Source organism: Gymnoscopelus microlampas, assembly GCF_963454915.1.
Source record: "Gymnoscopelus microlampas genome assembly, chromosome: 14".
NCBI classification, from domain to species: domain Eukaryota; kingdom Metazoa; phylum Chordata; class Actinopteri; order Myctophiformes; family Myctophidae; genus Gymnoscopelus; species Gymnoscopelus microlampas.
This window is the reverse complement of record NC_139951.1, coordinates 48,627,299-48,645,937: the sequence shown is the minus strand read 5'-3', so window position 1 is coordinate 48,645,937 and position 18,639 is coordinate 48,627,299. Positions and strand designations below refer to the sequence as shown.

The following is an 18,639-nucleotide window of genomic DNA, read 5'->3' as shown; positions in this document are numbered from 1 at the left end:
TAAGCATTATTTTATACTTTGGCTATTCAAAAATAGCAGATCTACAAGCTCATAGCGCGGCATGAACTTGTAGATCTTCTATTTTGTTGTATTTTTTTTTTTTTTTAAGGCGAACATTTGTAACTCAAATATTTGCTTCTGGGGGGGTCCCTGTAACAAAACATTTTGAGATGGGGGTCCATGGCCAAATACATATCTAAAAATGTTTTCTAAAATGATATGTATTTGGCCATGGACCCCCATCTCAAAATGTTTTGTTCCAGGGACCCCCCAGAAGCACAGATTGGAGTTAAAAATGTTCATGTTAAAACATACATATAAATATTCAAAGATTTGCACAAATTGTAAACGATTTTTTTAAAAATTGCACAGAGTGCCGTGCTATGAGCTTGTAGATCTGCTATTTTTGAATAGCCAAAGGAATCTTAAAATGACACAGATGCATTCCTTGTCTCAATGGATTAAGGTGTTGTGCATTTTTTTAGGGATCAAAGGCCAAATGCCAGAGAAGGAAGGCCATCACATAAAACATTGATTTTAAGTCCATGAAAGTCTATTTACAAACTGTGTAGAAACAAACTCCTGAGTCAAATGTTCAGACACACTCAGCCCTGAACCAATCAGTGTGTCTGAAGGAGGGGAGAACAGAGGGAGAACAGGGGGAGAACAGAGGGAGAACAGGGGGAGAACAGAGGGAGAACAGGGGGAGAACAGAGGGAGAACAGGGGGAGGAGGTAAGAATTCATAATCTCAGTCAAGGACACTGCAGTGTGTTTATGAAGCTCATGAACAGGAAGGAGAAAACACTCATATCAGCTCCATGGGCAGGGTGGGGGGGTTGGGGCATCAAGGCCACCGTGGCCTCACACTTTTTGCATGTCAAGGACCCCCACATTGATAAGTATTTGGCCGTGTGGACCCCCCCCCCCACACCGGAACATATTTCCCAGAAGAGAAGATTTGTGTAAACAAAAAAATATCCAATGTGTGCAAACTTTTCCAATACTTTCAAGATTTGTTTTTTTAAATATTCAAAAATAGCAGATGTACAAGCTCGCAGTGAGCTTGTGTGTGTGTGTGTGTGTGTGTGTGTGTGGGGGGGGGGGGGGGCCGGGTGACCATGGCCTTCAACGCCTCCATGGAATTCCTTCTGCCCTGTGACAATCCCATGAAATAGTACCAGTTACCCCGTTGTCACAACATGGTAGATACCATGTGACACACACACACACACACACACACACACACACACACACACACACACACACACACACACACACACACACACACACACACACACACACACACACACACACACACACACACACACACACACACACACACACACACACACACACACACACACAGTGCCCTACGGCGCTTCTTCTGCCCTCTGTACACACAAACACCTGCTCTGTGCCAGCCAGGACGGGTGGGCCATCTACGTACTAGCCACCTGCTGCTCCTCCATAGACCTGGAGCCAAAGCTTCAGGGTAGATCTACAGATCAGATCAGATCTACACACTGTTACTGTAATCCTTCTATCTGTCTCTCTGACTGACAGCCTAAGAGCCAGTGGGTGGGGCTTTGGACCAGTGTCAGATGCCAGATTTTGTGAGAGAAATAAGCAACCAGTTCTAGGAAAATAATAAGCCCAAAAGAAGTGACGAGGTCATATGAGCACTTTACACCTATATACGGTATACATGGGCTATTTGAAAATAGCCGATCTACAAGCTCACAACGCGTCGCGATGCGACGCGTTGTGAGCTTGTAGATCGGCTATTTTCAAAAAGATCTTGAAATAAAATGTTGAATATTTGGAGGATTTCTTCTTTCTTTCTTTGGAGGAAACGTTCTAACAACACAAATCTGTTTCGGGGGTCCCTGGCACAAAGCATTTTCACATGGGGGTTATGGGGACAAATTACATATTTGAGAACCTCTGGTTTGAATAATAATTCAAAACATTTGGAAGCAAGCCCAAAATAATCAACTACACTTTAGAAACAAGCCCTAAAAACTGCAACCTGCTGCAAACTACCAATATTTACAAGCAACAAGCGGCAAAAAATAAGCCCAAAGTCGCTTATTAGTGTTGCCCAGACATGGCAACACTGCCTTCTCGTACCTGTCTCTGCCACAGGGCCAGTGGGTGGAGCTGTGAACGCGGTGGTGCTCTGATCTGTTTTGGCAGGTGATCTGTTGAAGCGTAGCTCTTCAAACAATCACCCAGTTCAGTGAGTGCGTTTATAATCAATCACGCCACTATGAAACTAACATGGGAGGCCTTCTTTAAGCTCATAGCGCGGCACCGAGTGCCGCGCTATGAGCTTGTAGATCTGCTATTTTTGAAAAATTGTGTCAATTGTTGTCAAGGACCCCCAAAATGATATGTATTTGGCCGCGGACCCCTATCTCAAAATATGTTGTTCCAGCCCCCCCACCCCCCTCACGATTTTTCCAAAAATAGCAGATCTACAAGCTCATAACGTTATGAGCTTAAATAATCTTAAAAGGGTCAAACCTGACACCGTCATTTGACGAAAAATAGCTAATCTACAAGCTCACAACACGTTGTCATAAAACGTGTTGTGGGCTCGTAGATCTGCTGTTTTCCCTGTGCATAGGCAGAGGCTATTTTTGAGATTTTTCTTTGCTTATAATGACATGTTTCCAAAATAGGGTCACCAGGGTTAACTGAGGTTCAATGCAATCATGTGAGCCCATTGTCACACTGAGGCACAGGGCAGGCTGTGTGACCTGTGGGGCTTGTTGTAGGACATACAAGACCTTCACTTCAGAAGCCCAGGCCTCATGTCTACTGGACATTCTGACTAACATGTGTCACACAGAACACCAGCGATAACCAGAGAGTCTAATCTGTCTGTGTGCCTGTAAACGCCTGAGTCAGCCCTCTACCATGTAAGAGAGAGAGAGAGAGAGAGAGAGAGAGAGAGAGAGAGAGAGAGAGAGAGCAGCTGTTATCAAAGCCTGTGGGTGGGTGTGTGTGTGTGTGTGTGTGTGTGTGTGTGTGTGTGTGTTTGTATTACTATACTTGCGAGGACCAAGTATAGTAGAATTTGAAGAAATATACATTGTGAGGACAGTTTTCCTGGTCCTCACAAGACAAATGGTTGTTTTATAGTTAAAAAAAAATCATTTATTTAGATATCTATATATATATACAATTTGAATCCTGCGCCATGTCGGTTGTCAGTATGTTTGTCAGTATGTTTGTCAGTATGTTGTATGTACGTTGCATCACTCCGAATATGGACACAACGCCAGTGTGACGTAATCTCACGACAGCATGACATCACGCATGACATCACATCCTACCTATAAATTCTAGGATGCCGTCAGATCGCACCAGTTCGACGGCTTCCATAGTGGGTTTTGGTCATTGGAGAGGTGATGCACGTCACCTCTTTCTGAAGTGGGTACTTTCAAAGCCTGCCGTGGATTTAGGAGAGCACAAAACTCTCTCTCACACTGTGAGGTGCCTGTAAGGTGGCACTGCAAAGTGAACGACGTGTCACGCTAGACGTTCGGGCCGCATAGCGGCCCGAACTTCTAGTAAGTTTACAATTAGAAAAACATTCAGGTCAGGATTAGACATTTAGGTGTCTTAGAGGTTAGGTTTAGGGATTGGAATTAAGAGTTCAACATGATTTATTCTTAGTTGTGCGCCATGTGTCATGCACCGAAAAACAGCCGATCTATAAGCTCACAACGCGTCGCAGCGCGACGCGTTGTGAGCTTATAGATCTGCTGTTTTTCGGCTTTAGGCTTACAGTTAAAAATGGCAATTATTATTTTTAAATGGCATTCATTCACATGGCTGTGCTAAAGTGTTGATGTCCTCACAAGTAATACAAACATGTGTGTGTGTGTGTGTGTGTGTGTGTGTGTGTGTGTGTGTGTGTGTGTGTGTGTGTGTGTGTGTGTGTGTGTGTGTGTGTGTGTGCGTGCGTGCGTGCGTGCGTGCGTGCGTGCGTGCGTGCGTGCGTGCGTGCGTGCGTGCGTGCGTGCGTGCGTGCGTGCGTGCGTGCGTGCGTGCGTGCGTGCGTGTGTGTGCGTGCCCACAAGCATGGCAACACAATGACGTACACACACCTCTGCAGGTTATCACTGGATGAGATCTCCATAATAAACAGACAGAGAACAATCTGCGTTATCTGTGTGTGTGTGTGTGTGTGTGTGTGTGTGTGTGTGTGTGTGTGTGTGTGTGTGTGTGTGTGTGTGTGGTGTGATAATGTCAGTGTTTACAGTGCTACCTGCCCTGGTAGCCGTAAACCTTACAGTAACACCTGTCAGGAAGTCCTCATCATCATCTCCTACTTAGATCTCACACACGGCGCTCACAAATCCTTTCAGAATACTGAATCAGCCGCCAACGCTGGTAAGATAAACCCAGCAGTGGATAAATAAACAATGTTGGCTATCCATACGCACATTACACACCACTATACGCTCTTTCCAGTCAACCTCTACTGGCGTTTGACGCACGCACGCACACACACACACACACACACACACACACCTATGTGTCTGTGCAGTGCACGCTGTAGTGATGCACTGTATGCAGACAGAATAAATTCACTGTGAGTCGGTGATGTGTCGTTCATGATCGATTGGTTCAAAAGAACTAGTTAATTTGCCGTGAACGTGAACGAGCTCGTTCGCTTTCTGAAACTGTTACGTTCAAGCGCGACGTAAAAAGAAACGCTCCCACGATGGTGTTTTACACACATCATAAAACATACATTAACCACTTTAGCCCTATTTCATACCTAGGGGGTTCTATTTTAACCTTCCACACAGCGGAGACAAAGCAAAGGGTACTTTTTTAACCTTCCACACGGCGGAGACAAAGCAAAGGGTACTTTTTTAACCTTCCACGCGGTGGAGACAAAACAAAGGGTACCAGGACCCTGGATGGCTTGATTCTAGGCTTAAATTAATTGATATAAATATTTTTGGAAATGTCAATGGGAAAAATGCATTGACTATTTTGGAGTGGAACCAGAAAATCTCCGCCACTGCTATGCCCTATATACACTACAACAGATCTTCATCCACAGACGTTTATCAACGCCTTACGTTGGGAGCTTGAAATGAAAGCGATAGAGTATCACTAGGTCTCTGTTGTGGGTTGAGCACATGAGGCGGTGGGTGGGTGGTTATATGTTAATGACAACAGAGTTTAGCAGGGGGAGAGGGGGTGGGGGGAGGGGGGGTTCTGACCTCTGACCTCTAGTGGGATGAGGGAGCAGCCAGCCTGTCATGCAGTCAGTGGTGGAAGTAAGAACTCAGATCGTTGACTTACATTGTACACTGAAACAGATCTCAAAGTCACTCTTTTAGTACGTAACCCAACACAAACAAAGCTGATTCAGACAATATAGAACATCACCAAACCCACTACTGTTTGTGTTTTAATTAACAATGTCAACTTCCTATTGATTTTACAATTTGAATATCCGGATCCAGATCCGCAGATCAAGTCCAGGTTTTCTTCCTAATAAAAATAGTAAAATCAACAGGATGTTAACATTTGTATTAAAACAACATACAGTACTGTGTTTGGTGATGCTCTCCATTGTCTGAATCAGCTTTGTTTGTGTTGGATTACATGCTAAAAGAGTGATTTTAAGAGCTGTTTCACCATACAATGTAAGTCAATGAGGAGCATATTTAGAATGATCAATTTCTAATCAATGGAGCAATTATTTTGGATTTCTTGAAGTTTTCACCTTTGGAGTTCCATCATGGCAAGGTAACTACACGACCCAAACCTCTACCAAAGTGGTCTTGCCCTTTAAAGTAGCCTACAGCACTTGAGTAAATCTACTTTCCCCCCACTGTGCACGGCCCATCCCAGACAGAAGAATGTAGATCAGAGAGCTTTCACCAACAGCCACAGGCATATAGTGTGCCTGGGGAGTCAGGCTGAGTGAATACATAGCAGAGGCTTTGAAGATAAGACACTGTAACGTTCTAATAAAATACACTGACATGAATATACATGATACACTCTGATCACTCTGTCTGGAGTTAATAGTGTCGTTCTGGCACTGAGGGAGAGGAAGGGGCACAATGTGGAACAGTTTAAAAGAACATGTTCAAAAGTAGCCGATCTACAAGCTCATTGAGAATCTAGATCTGCTTTTTTTTTGGAAAAAATTAGAAAAATACTGACATATCTTCTCGTATTTTCACATCAGCCAAAGTGCAGGAAGTATAGTGGAAATGTTGAAATTCGTCTCATGTGAAAACGGGCACTGATCTTGTGTGAAAACTACACATCCATACTGTCCATACCTGTAGCTCTATAGAAAACTACACATCCATACGGTCCACACCTGTAGCTCTATAGAAAACTACACATCCATACTATCCATACCTGTAGCTCTATAGAAAACTACATACTGTACACACCTGTACCTCTATAGAAAACTACACATCCATACTGTCCACACCTGTACCTCTATAGAAAACATCATAATGTTCACACCTGTCGCTCTATAGCAAACTACATACTGTTCACACCTGTAGCTCTATAGAAAACATCACACTGTCCACACCTGTCGCTCTATAGAAAACATCATACTGTCCACACCTGTCGCTCTATAGAAAACATCATACTGTCCATACCTGTCGCTCTATAGAAAACATCATACTGTCCACACCTGTCGCTCTATAGAAAACATCATACTGTCCATACCTTTACCTCTATAGAAAACGACATACTGTCCACACCTGTACCTCTATAGAAAACGACATACTGTTCACACCTGTACCTCTATAGAAAACATCATACTGTCCATACCTGTAGCTCTATAGAAAACATCATACTGTCCACACCTGTAGCTCTATAGAAAACATTACACTGTCCACACCTGTAGCTCTATAGAAAACATCACACTGTCCATACCTGTAGCTCGCACCAGGCCACCTCCACGGTCGTCTCGGTGTCCAGTCCCTTATAGACCGTCTTGAACGACCCCCGCCCGATCTCGATGTTGAACTTGAGGTAGCGCCCGTCGGGCGAGGTGGCCACGGCCTTGGTCTCCACGTCCTCCTTCTCCTCCTGCTCCCACTTGCTCTCCTGCGCGGTCCTCCTCGTCCTCCGGGAGGAGGTGGAGAAGGAGGAGGAGGGGGACAACAGCGTCAGCTTGTTGCGTCTCTGCTGCTGTTTGAGCTCGTTCTCCGAGTCGGAGCTGACGATGGCCGCGTCCTGGGCGACGCCGCGGCGGGCGTCGCCGGTGTCGGGGGCGCGCCCCTCCAGGGACGCCCCTCCCCCTCCGGGGCTGGTGTCCCCGCCGCCTTCTCCTCCGGCCCCCGAGGAGGAGGACGGACCATCCCCGACCCTCCCCCAGCTCACGTCCCCGCCGGAGGAGGAGCCGTCGCCTCCCTGGCTGCCGCCACAAGGGGGCGTGTTGGAGCTGGTGGTCCCTGGGCTGGAGGAGGAGTCTATCATGAGGGAGGAGGACAGCAGGGACGGGGGCGGAGACTCCTCCTCCTCGGCTTTACTGTTGTTGATGATGATGTTGTGGCCTACTTCCTCCTCCTCCTCGTAGGGCTGTCACCGTTACAGATGGAAGATGACGATTAGTTGACGAAGATATTTGCGATTAACGGTTTAATTGTGTGTTTGGACATTGTTGAACATTGGAAAATATGTTTAATAATTTATTTCTGTTTGTCTTTTAGGCTTTGTAATAAAAGAAAAATGCACAGGGCAGACATGATAAATAATTAAATATACAAAGAAATTATTGACATGTTTAATAATTTTATACATGTAAAAAAAAAGCAGAAATAGCAGATCTACAAGCTTACAACGCTTCACAAAGTTGTAAGCTTGTAGATCTGCTATTTCTGCTTTTTTTAATATTTGAAAATGTGTGAACATTTTTTAACGTGGAAACGATTAAGACGATTATGCAAAAAGAATTGCGAATATCTCAAATAATTGCGATTATAGAGTACAGAAGTCCTGACGTCACTCGTTCATCCCCAGGTTCGTAAAGTCATTTCTCTATGGAGAATAACATTGGGTCATCTTAGAATCGTCTCATATAAGAATTGTGGTCCAAAAATAAACAAACTGTCTCGGCGATATTGTTAGGGAGGAGGTTCTGTATCGTTTATGATAGTCAGTCACTTATATTTGATACAGTCTGTTTCTGGCCAAAATGTAACTAATTCGGCGGAAGTAACATCAACGTTTTCTCACCGTCAGTTGATGCTTCATATCCATAATAGAGTCAAACCGCCGGGGTCATTAGTTTATTTTTGGAACACAGTTCTTATTTGACGCGATATTAAACACGTCTATGGGGATTCAGAATGGGGGTGGAAAACCGTGAACCAGGTAGACCAGGGGTCTTCAACGTTTTCAGGCCAAGGACCCCCTAGCTGAGAGAGAGATGAAGCAGGGACCCCCTACTCTATATTGTATAAAATTGTGTTTCAGATTAAAGTTTCTTTTTACTTAGTCTGCTCTTTTTTCCCTCTACACCTACAGCCTCTTTGCCAAAAATAGCCGATCTACAAGCTCTCAACGCCTCGCAGCGCGAGGCGTTGAGAGCTTGTAGATCTGCTATTTTCGGCTAATGTTTCCCTCAGAAAAGGAATTGTAGGTGGGGTCCGGGGACCCCCAGGGGTACTTGAGGGGGTTCCAGGGGGTCCCCAGCTAAATGGTGGACAGGAACCAAATGGACCCTTATGGGTCTGTAACTCTGAGAGTGTAAAAATGGAACCAAATGGACCCGTTACACTCTCAGAGTTAAATTAACATTGGTTTTACAATATGAATTGGGGTCCCAGAGGTATAAATGCCATTAAATGGGGGTCCGTAGCCTAATGCATGTCAAACTGGGGATCCTTGAAATTAAAGTGGTTGAGAACCACTGCTAGAGAGCCGTAAAAACCTTCTCTTATTGGGGTCCCTGGCTTATCTTTTCAAATGGGGGTCCGCGGGGTAATAAGTGTCAATTAGGGGGTCCTTGACATGAAAAGGTTTGAGAACCACTGCCCTATAGTACCTGTGAGGACCCCCTAGGGGTCCCGGACCCCCTGTTGAAGACCCCTGAGGTAGACAAACCTAGGATGTGTAAATTACGTCAGACTTCGGTGCTCTATAGGATTAGGTAATAATTGTGACAGGCCTACCTCCTCCTCCTCCTCCTCCTCCTCCTCCTCGTCTTCGTCCGCCCTGGACTCGGTCAGGGTCAGGATGGACTCGGCGGACCAGGACAGAGCTTTGGACAGACACAGAGAGTCCATGTCCATGGTGATCTTATGCAGGCCGTACGAGTTCCTCCGGCCCCCCGCGCCGGCCCCCACGGCCCCCGCCGCGGCCCTCCGCAGCATGGAGGGGACATCGTGCGGGGACAGACGGTCCCCATCGCTCCTCAGGTCCACCACCGCCGCCGTCGACGACGACAGACCGGGGAACCCGCCGTGTCGTCCTCCAGGGATCTCCACCTCTGCGTGGGACATGGTGGGTGTCGTTGTACGTTTTACACAGTGGAGACCCTTTTATTGTCCAGTCTAGACTGGAGAGAGAGAGAGAAGAGAACACAAACCATGTCATGAAAATACACTTATGTTTATCTTCACTATAGAGCAGTGGTTTTCAACCAGTGGTCCTTGAGGGGGTTCCAGGGGGTCCCCAGACAAATTAATAGTTAGGAACCAAATTGAACCTTGTGTGTCTGTAACTCTGATGGGTCCATTTGGTTCCATTTGTACATTCTCAGAGTTAAATGAACACGAATGATGACGATACAGTGTAGATTGGGACCCCCAAGAAATCAAAATGGTTGAGTCCCTGGCATATCTTTTCAAATGGGGGTCTGTGGGCTAATATGTGTCAATTTGGGGGTCCTTGATACAAAAAGGGCATTTTCTGGCTCCACTTCAAAATAGTCAATGCATTTTTCCCATTGACATTTCCCAAAATATTTATATCAATTATTTTAAGCCTAGAATCAAGCCATCCAGGGTCCTGGTGAATCATGACCATTAAACATTTTTTTCTGTGATTTAAAAAAATATATATATTTAATTATATACTATATTTAATAAATACCCTTTGTTTTGACGTTTTCAAAAAAGTTTTTTTTCACAGAATCAAACGTTTTATGGTCATGATTCACCAAAATAAAAAGTAATCACATTTCAACTGGGGACCCCCCAAAATAATCATATCACCCATCCCCCCCCCCCCCCCCCCCCCCCCCCCCCCCCGACAAGCACTTTAAAGAATTGTAGTAATTACATTTAGCTGAAAATAGCAGATCTACAAGCTCACAACGCCTCGCAGCTACATGATCTGCTATTTTCACAATATTTGCCTCTTTCTTACACAAAATATTTGACAGTTTGTCCAGTTTGGTATTAAAGGGTGTTAAAAGTCATTAAATTGTAACTTTATAAATGTGCAGATACCCTGTATATCTCTGCTGTATGCAGGAATTAACCAGCTAACTCCAAAATGCTAATTTTTCAGGAAATGACAAAAACAACAACAAAAAGTTGAGTTAGGAGGTTTTGTTCATCATTGATAAGAACAGCTGAATGGACCTCCAAGCTCACAATGGCTGCGGTTACATGGACATGACATCATGTATTCGTTCAGAATGAACTCATTCCGTTCCAATCTGTTCCACTCACCTGTTCACATGTGTTCCTCGCCAGAGCTGGCGAAAACTTCTGGGAACTCAGATTAGTTCACATGGAACCTGAATAAAAGTATTCCTCGTTTACATGACCAAAGCATTCATTCGGAATATAACTTTAGACATGAGCAAAGTGGTTCCCGCCTACGAGTGGTTCCCGCCTACGCCCGGGCATGGACCAGGGATCACCCGGCTCGGCGGCTCCACTACCCGGGACAAAGCTTCCCCTGGTGGGCATGGGGAGGAGGCGATAATAGCCCCCTTGTGCCTCCGCGGCGGAGGTCTGTCGGACGGTCGTAGGCAGGCCGGGAAGCAACGCACTGACTCCTGGCCAGGCAGCGTTGTATAGACCTCTTAACAGACGACGTCACACCAGTATGAACCAGAACCACCAGTATGCGCGCAATGAAACCCATTCTATCAGGTCTCGCTAGGACGCGCAGCACTAGCCAACACACCAGAGGAGGTTGGGGTGTGCTGAAACCAGCTGCACCCCAAACCAACAGGTTGAGAAGTGATTACGTGAAACAATCACCTGTGCGCCCAGTCTCAACGTTAGTAAACACATAATTGGTCTATGCGGTGCAAGCGGTTTGTCAGAAGAAGCACTTTTTAATGCTTTTCATCGTTTCAAGTTTATCAACACACAGACGTATGGGTGTTCAATGGCACTGAATAATGGAGGAAAAAAATGCAAAAGCGTCAAAATGGAGTTTGGTTTCTGCCGGACAGCAACGACACTGTATGTTGGGTTGTTTATTGTTGAGTGAGAAAACCATGTTGCACATTAAGCTAATCATCCGGGAATCCCCCCCCCCCCCCCCAATTTGGGGACCCCTCTGGGGATCCCGACCCACAGGCTGAGAACCAGTTCCCTATACAGTGATCAACGGTATTCTTTCTTCGATTAATTTAACTCTGAGAGCGTACAGATGGAACCAAATAGACCCATAGGAGATTTTAGCCTCTGTCAGGAGGAGGGGGGAAGATGTTGTCATGTCAGTTGCATAAGGAAGAGAACCATCATCAGTCTAAATGTAGGATATCCAAAAAAATCAATGTGTACATTGAAACCAACCATACACACACTAGGGATGCCAGGTCAAGGTGCCCAGATGTCCCTAGTGCCCACCTGTCCTGTATCCTCTGTAAACAGCAGGTGGGCTGGACTCACAGATCTACATTACCACTACAATGATTTGAAAACGTTAGTTACTTCGTAGATTTGGATTATTATTACAAACCACTTCAGCCCCATTTAAACTTTGGCAATTTGAAAATTGCCAATCTACTTCGATCTGCAGATCTGCTATTTTCAAAGGATTTTTTATACATTTGAAAATTTGTGAAATGGGACCTTCTGCATAACGAGTACCTTTACTCTTGGCATTTTAAGTACATTTTGATACCAATACTTATGTACTTTTACTCAAGGACTTTTTGAATTCCAGACTTTTACTTTTAACAGATCAGTATTTCTACATTGCAGTATTGATACTTTTACTTAAGTAAAACATGTGAGTACTTTTTCCACCACTGTTTCACACACATGTCAAGGTGACAGATAGCCTACAGTCCTCATTATTGTAGATAATTATATTAACTCTTGCAGGTCAGAGCAGAGATCAAAGAGACCTTATTAACACCTGGTTTAAGTATCTGGCTCGCTTTCATTTCATAAACCAGGGGTCTTCAACGTTTTTCAGGCCAAGGACCCCTTAGCAGAGAGACAGGCGAAGCAGGGACCCCTTAGCAGAGAGACACACAGGTGAAGCAGGGACCCCTTAGCAGAGAGACAAGTGAAGCAGGGACCCCTTAGCAGAGAGACAGGTGAAGCAGGGACCCCTCACTACTTGTATAACATTGTGATGCAGATTAAACTTTTTCATGGATTTCATAGATATCTTCATAGACTTGTTTGACATGCACTATGTTGTGTAAATTAATGTTGTTTATTTTGACACATAAGCTTCTCTATTCATTCATGCTAATGTGTGTTTTCAGACATTTAACCACTTAAAGCCTCAATTCTAAACAATGACCCTCCACTCTGTACTTGGTCTGCTCTTTTTTCCCCTCTACTGTCTATACACACACCAAACCACTTTGCAAAAGAATAGCAGATCTACAAGCAGCTCATTGTGAGCTTGTAGATCGGCTATTTTTGGCTAAATTGTTCCCCTCAGAATCCTATCTATCACTGAAAGATTTGGCGGCCCCCCCTGTAGTAACTCTGAGGACCCCCTAGGGATCCCGGACCCCCTGTTGAAGACCCCTGTCAGTCACAAATCTATTCACGATGCCTTAATGCCACTTAATATGCAAATGACTGTATCTGTATGAGAACTCAACCAATAGATAGATTAATCAATTCATTAATCGGGGGGGGGGGGATAAAAATCATTATAATATAAATACATATCTTTAAATTAACCAATAGATCATAAGTGGGCTGGCCCCAATATAGTGCCCCCCCCTATAAATAGGGTCCATTTGGTTCATGTATATCTCTCCAGAGTTACAGACTGTGATCATCATGATGTATTTTCATGTGATCATAAAAATACAGTTATATGTTTATCTTCCCTAATTAATATACAGAGCTGCAACAACGGTATTAAACTCTGAGATGCTACAAATGTAACCAAATGGACCCGCCAGGGTCCATTTGGTTACATTTGTAGCATCTCAGAGTTACAGCCTGGTCTGTGATCATGAAGTCAAACGGTTCTCTTTGTCGATTCATTCAACAAGTCACGACTTTTCCAGCAGTAAATTAGACATTTAATAAAGAATAGACATGTAAAAAAAACTATAAACTACTTACTTGTTGCTGTAACTAGACTCCGGTTTAAAACAACATAATCCACATGAACATTAAAGCATCACCATCACACACAGTGCTCGTCCATAATAACCTGAGAAGGTAAACACTACATCAGCATATGAGCTGTTAGAGGAGTCTGGAGTCTAGAGGAGAACTCTACACGCTCCTCTGATACATAACTCCGCCCCCCCGTCCCTCCTCCTCTGCTCCATAACTCCCCCCACGCTAACACACGCCCCCTCCTTTATTTATGGTGAGCAGTGAGCAGTGATGGAGAAGAAGTACTCAGATAATTACTTTGAAAGTAGAAGCCCTCATTCAATGCCATTTTAATAATAATAATGAGGGTAATGATAATAATAATAATAATAATAATTAAATGATAATGATACATAAAATGTATATAGCGCTTTTAGGCAGTCAAACAACTTTTTTTTATTAGGAATAACTAGTTAAAAAAAAGTTTTAAAAAAGTTTAAAAGGTTAAACAAAGAACCAACCAAAGAAAGGTAAACAAAAGGGGGGGGGGATTTTATGTTTGGTTTTGTCAAAGTCTTAACCTAAAATAACCTAAATGCAAATACCTTGAACTTTCAAGCTATTTGTACGATGTTCTGCATAGTAGTGTATATCTGTCTGTTGTTTTATGTCACCATTATTTGAGTGCGTGGGGATCTCATTTGTATGGGTGATCCAGTTTAGAGGACCTTGTATTGTTAACTCTGTACTTCCATGTGCTTTTTCCATGTCTTTCTAAATAAAGTATTCAATCAATCAGTCAAAGTGGTGAGGGTGGGGGCAGCTCTGATGTGAGCTGGGAGTATAGGCTGACTATGCATCTCCTGGCTCTCCAACATCTTATAGGCTTCAAACCTCCCAAAACAAACTGATTCCACTACTTCTCGGCCTGCCTGGCTGGGACCCATCATGACCCACCTTTTTCCAACCCATTGTGCTAGCCTAGGACGGCTCAAGGTAGAAGACAGGGTTTAGCCAATTGAAAATTGGATTGGCTTTCAAAATAGTCAATGTGACTTTGCCCTCAATGTGTAACGCTAAATAGAGCCTTTACACAAAAACCTTTTTGTTTCAACCATAAAATATCACTTGTACCTTGTTCAGGAAACAGATGAGTCACATAGCAGCCTGTGAGTGTTGTACTGTAGCCTTAGTATTGAGCCCATCCACTATGAGAAGACTTCTTTTATCACCAGGGTCACATCTGGAGGCCCCACCACCACCTGTACACACACACACACACACACACACACACACACACACACACACACACACACACACACACACACACACACACACACACACACACACACACACACACACACACACACACACACACACACACACAATACAACTATGCCGTTATGAGCACACACATGTGGACAGTGTGGAAAGTAAACAAGTGCATTTACTCAAGTACTGTTACAATTTAGGTACTTTTACTTTACTTGCGTATTTACATTTTTTTGATCGGCTACTTTGATTTGATCATTTGGTTTCCTTTCGGCTCCAGCACCTCATCCAGTCTACTGGCAGTTGAGCGGTGTTTTTTTTCTCCACTATTTAGTTGATAGGCTACTTTAAAATGTCACAGACAGGCAAATAGTGTACTTTTAACTCCGTTACAATTATTTAACAGCTCCAGAACTCATTACTTTGCAGATCTATACATTACAAAACATATCCCTAAGCCCTATTTAAATACTTTGGCTCTCAGAATCAGAATCAGAATCAGGTTTATTGTCACATCACAGGTTTACTGCGGAGATAGTTGTAGATCTGCAGTTATAAAGATTCTGACACATTTTTCCAACTTTAAAAAAAACATTGTGAAATGGGACATTCTGCATAATGAGCATTCCTACTACAAGTATACTTTGAGGCCAATACTTTAACACCTTTTTTTTACCTCAAGTACAATTTTGAATACGGACCTTTATTTCTACACTGTTATTGCTATTTTACATTAAGCAAAACGTACTTCTCACATCAGTGGTTTATCATCAGATGTAGTTGTATCATCCATGAGTTCCTCATCCAGCCACCATGGAGTCTCACAGTCCTCTGCTGCTGAGATGAAGACACAACAGCTCATACAGGAGGACATGTTCTGTATGAAGGTTTCTGCTACAGCTTTTCTTCTAAATCCATTAAGACAGGGAACACATCTGTCTCATTTTTAGATTTCTTTGGCTATTCAAAAATAGCAGATATACAAGCTCATAGCGCAGCACTCGGTGCTGCACTATGAGCTTGTAGATCTGCTATTTTTTTGGGAAAAATCGTGAACACAAATCTTTGAATATATAAGTTTTAAAGTGATTTTGTTTTACTCAAATCTTTGCTTCTGGGGGATTCTACAAAATGTCTTCTAAATCCCAGTTTTTTTAAAAACTAATGTTGCTATAATATCAGTGGTTCTCAAACTTTTTTCATGTCAAGGACCCCCAAAATTGTATGTATTTGGCCGCGGACCCCCATCTCAAAATATTTTGTTCCAGGGACCCCCCAGAAACAAAGATTTGAGTTAAAAATGTTGTTTCAGAACATTTATGTACTCATTTCAGAACATTACTACACTATGTAATGATTTGCACCCATTTTCATGAATTTTCTAAAATAGCAGATCTACAAGCTCATAGCGCGGCACTCGGTATGAGCTTGTAGATCTGCTATTTTTGAATAGCCAAAGAAAAGAGATGCGTTCCCGGTCTTAAAAGGTTAATGAGAATCACCATATGTTCTCACCTTATTTGACCCAAGGTGTTGCAGTTAGACATTTTAAACAACAGAGGGCGATGTTGCTCAATTAATAGAAGAAACCTGTCTTAGAAAATCCTTCCTTGCATCACAGAAATGAAGCTCACATAAATCCATTTATATTCAGTCATTTGGGATGGTTGAGAAAACAAATATGAGGCTTGCTAATTTTGTAAACTAAATAAATGTTAAGGAATCCAAACATAATGCCTGTATATTTGCCTTTGGGCACAAACAGTCTCACACAATTACCAAGTTTAGGTTTGCTTTGCTTGTTTATTTTTATATAAAGTAAATGAACGATCTACAAGTTTCTTACATGTTGTGAGCTTAAAGGGCAAGACCACTTTGGTAGAGGTTTGGGTCAAAATCCTCATTGACTTAGATTGTACGCTCTCAGTGTCACCCTTTTAGCAAGTAAACACAAGTTGATTCAGACAATATACAACATCACCAAACCCAAACAGTACTTCTTTTTTTATATAAGAATTAACTTACTGTTGATTTTACTATTTGAAGATCCAGATCCACATCCACAGATCCAGCCTGGATTTTCTTCTTAATAAAAATGGTGAAATCATCAGGATTTCTTCTTTTTATATATATTAAAAAACAAACAGTACTGGTTTTGGTGATGTTCTATATTGTCTGAATTAGCTTTGTTTGCGTTTGTCTACGTGCTAAAAGAGTGACTTTGAGATCTGTTTCACCGTACAATGTAAGTCAATGAGGAGCATATTTTGAATGATCAATATCTAATCAATGGAGTAATAATTTTAGATTTCTTGTCGACATTTGGAGTTACATCATGGCAAAGGTATCTACGCAACCCACACCTCTACCAAAGTGGTCTTACCCTTTAAACATTGGCTATGTTTTTAAAGAAATTGCCAGAAACAAAGTTAGAAAATGTGTCTCATTTATTTTCCTACAGTCCCAAAAAAGGGAGGTTAAATACAGAGACAGAGAGAGAGACAGAGAGTGGAGTGTGAAGGCCATGGTCACACATCTGCTTCATACGCAAGCCCAGTCTTCAGACCAGTCAGATTCTTTCTCAAGGCAGGGAGTGCCGGTTTTCAGGTGTGTAGTTTTGTTTGAGTTACATTGAAGTGCTGGCTCACTGAAAGAGAACTACAAGCAAGATGGCTGCAGAGTGGGGTCAACAATGGCATTTTGTTTCCTAATGGTTGATTAGGAAAAATTCACCAAAGTTGAACTCCCAAGCTTCACAAGCCGTCAACACACCGCAACGCTTTCACCTCTTTGCCCCCATATAGAATGGAAGTTAAACAGCAAAGCTGACGCTCTTATGACGTGTATGAAGCCCATGTGTGACCTATGGCCTGACAGGAGAGAGTCATAGCACAGTGTTTCTCAAACTTTGACATTTTGAAGGACCCCCAGGTTTGATATGCATTAGCCCACAGACCCTCATTTGATACCATTGTCTTCCCCTATATCTATAGGACCCCAACCTGTAAAATCCTCAGTGTTTACATCTAACTCTGACTGCCTTATCTTGCATGTTGCCTTACCCCTTATGCCTGCACTTTGTAGGCATTTTTATTTTTTTACTATTTTCAAAAAGATTAAATTAGTTAAAATAGCAGACCTACAAGCTCACGTGTCGATGTAGATCGTCTATTTTCACTATTTCCAAATGTTTTTCAAAATAGTAACAAATGCCACAAACCTTTAGGCATAAGGCCTAAGACAGGGCAAGACAGGGCCTTCAGTGTGTACGACTGGAATGGAACCAAACGGACCCTTAGGTCCACGTGGTTCCATTTGTACACTCTAATGCAGTGGTTTTCAACCAGTGGTCCTTGAGGGGGTTCCAGTTGGTCCCCAGTTAAATGGAGAGTTGGTAACCAAATGGACCTTTATAGATCTTTAACTCTTGAGAGAGTAAAATGCTCCATTTGGTTTCATTTTACGCTCTCAAGAGTTAAATTATTGTTAAACATCTACATTACTTAATTAAATAATTGTTATTTTGATCAATACAGCATGGAATTGTGGACAAAATCGTACCCAACGACAACTAAATATTCAAAGTCTTGGGTTTGAGTCTAAATCTCACCAAATGGTGGGTCCGTGACTAAAATGGCGAATACATATTGGACCTGGATATGAAAAGGGTTGAAAACCACTGCTCTAATGAGTTACACATACACACCCTAAAGGGCCCACCTGACGTTGAGAAAACAGTGTCATAGCAGGAAGTGTCCTGTAATCAATGTGACAGCAACGTGGACCTGACAGCTGTTCTCTGAGGTTCTTACCCCCCAAGATGATGCTCTTCTTCTGGAAGCATTTCACATGTTTGCTACTCCCCA

The 18,639-nt window shown here is 43.0% G+C and overlaps 1 protein-coding gene across 1 annotated transcript in view; it reads right to left on the bottom strand.

Moving 5' to 3' along the window:
* The window catches only part of wnk4a (WNK lysine deficient protein kinase 4a), a 150,361-nt gene extending 136,722 nt beyond the window's left edge, over positions 1–13,639 (bottom strand). Inside the window, exons 1-3 of the mRNA XM_084078416.1 lie at positions 13,523–13,639; positions 9,185–9,570; positions 6,942–7,589 (exon numbers count right to left, since the gene is read on the bottom strand). Of these exons, the coding sequence (XP_083934542.1) occupies positions 6,942–7,589; positions 9,185–9,514 (978 nt within the window). The 5' untranslated portion in view covers positions 9,515–9,570; positions 13,523–13,639. The remainder of the gene's footprint in view (positions 1–6,941; positions 7,590–9,184; positions 9,571–13,522) is intronic.
* Positions 13,640–18,639: the final 5,000 nt, after the last annotated feature.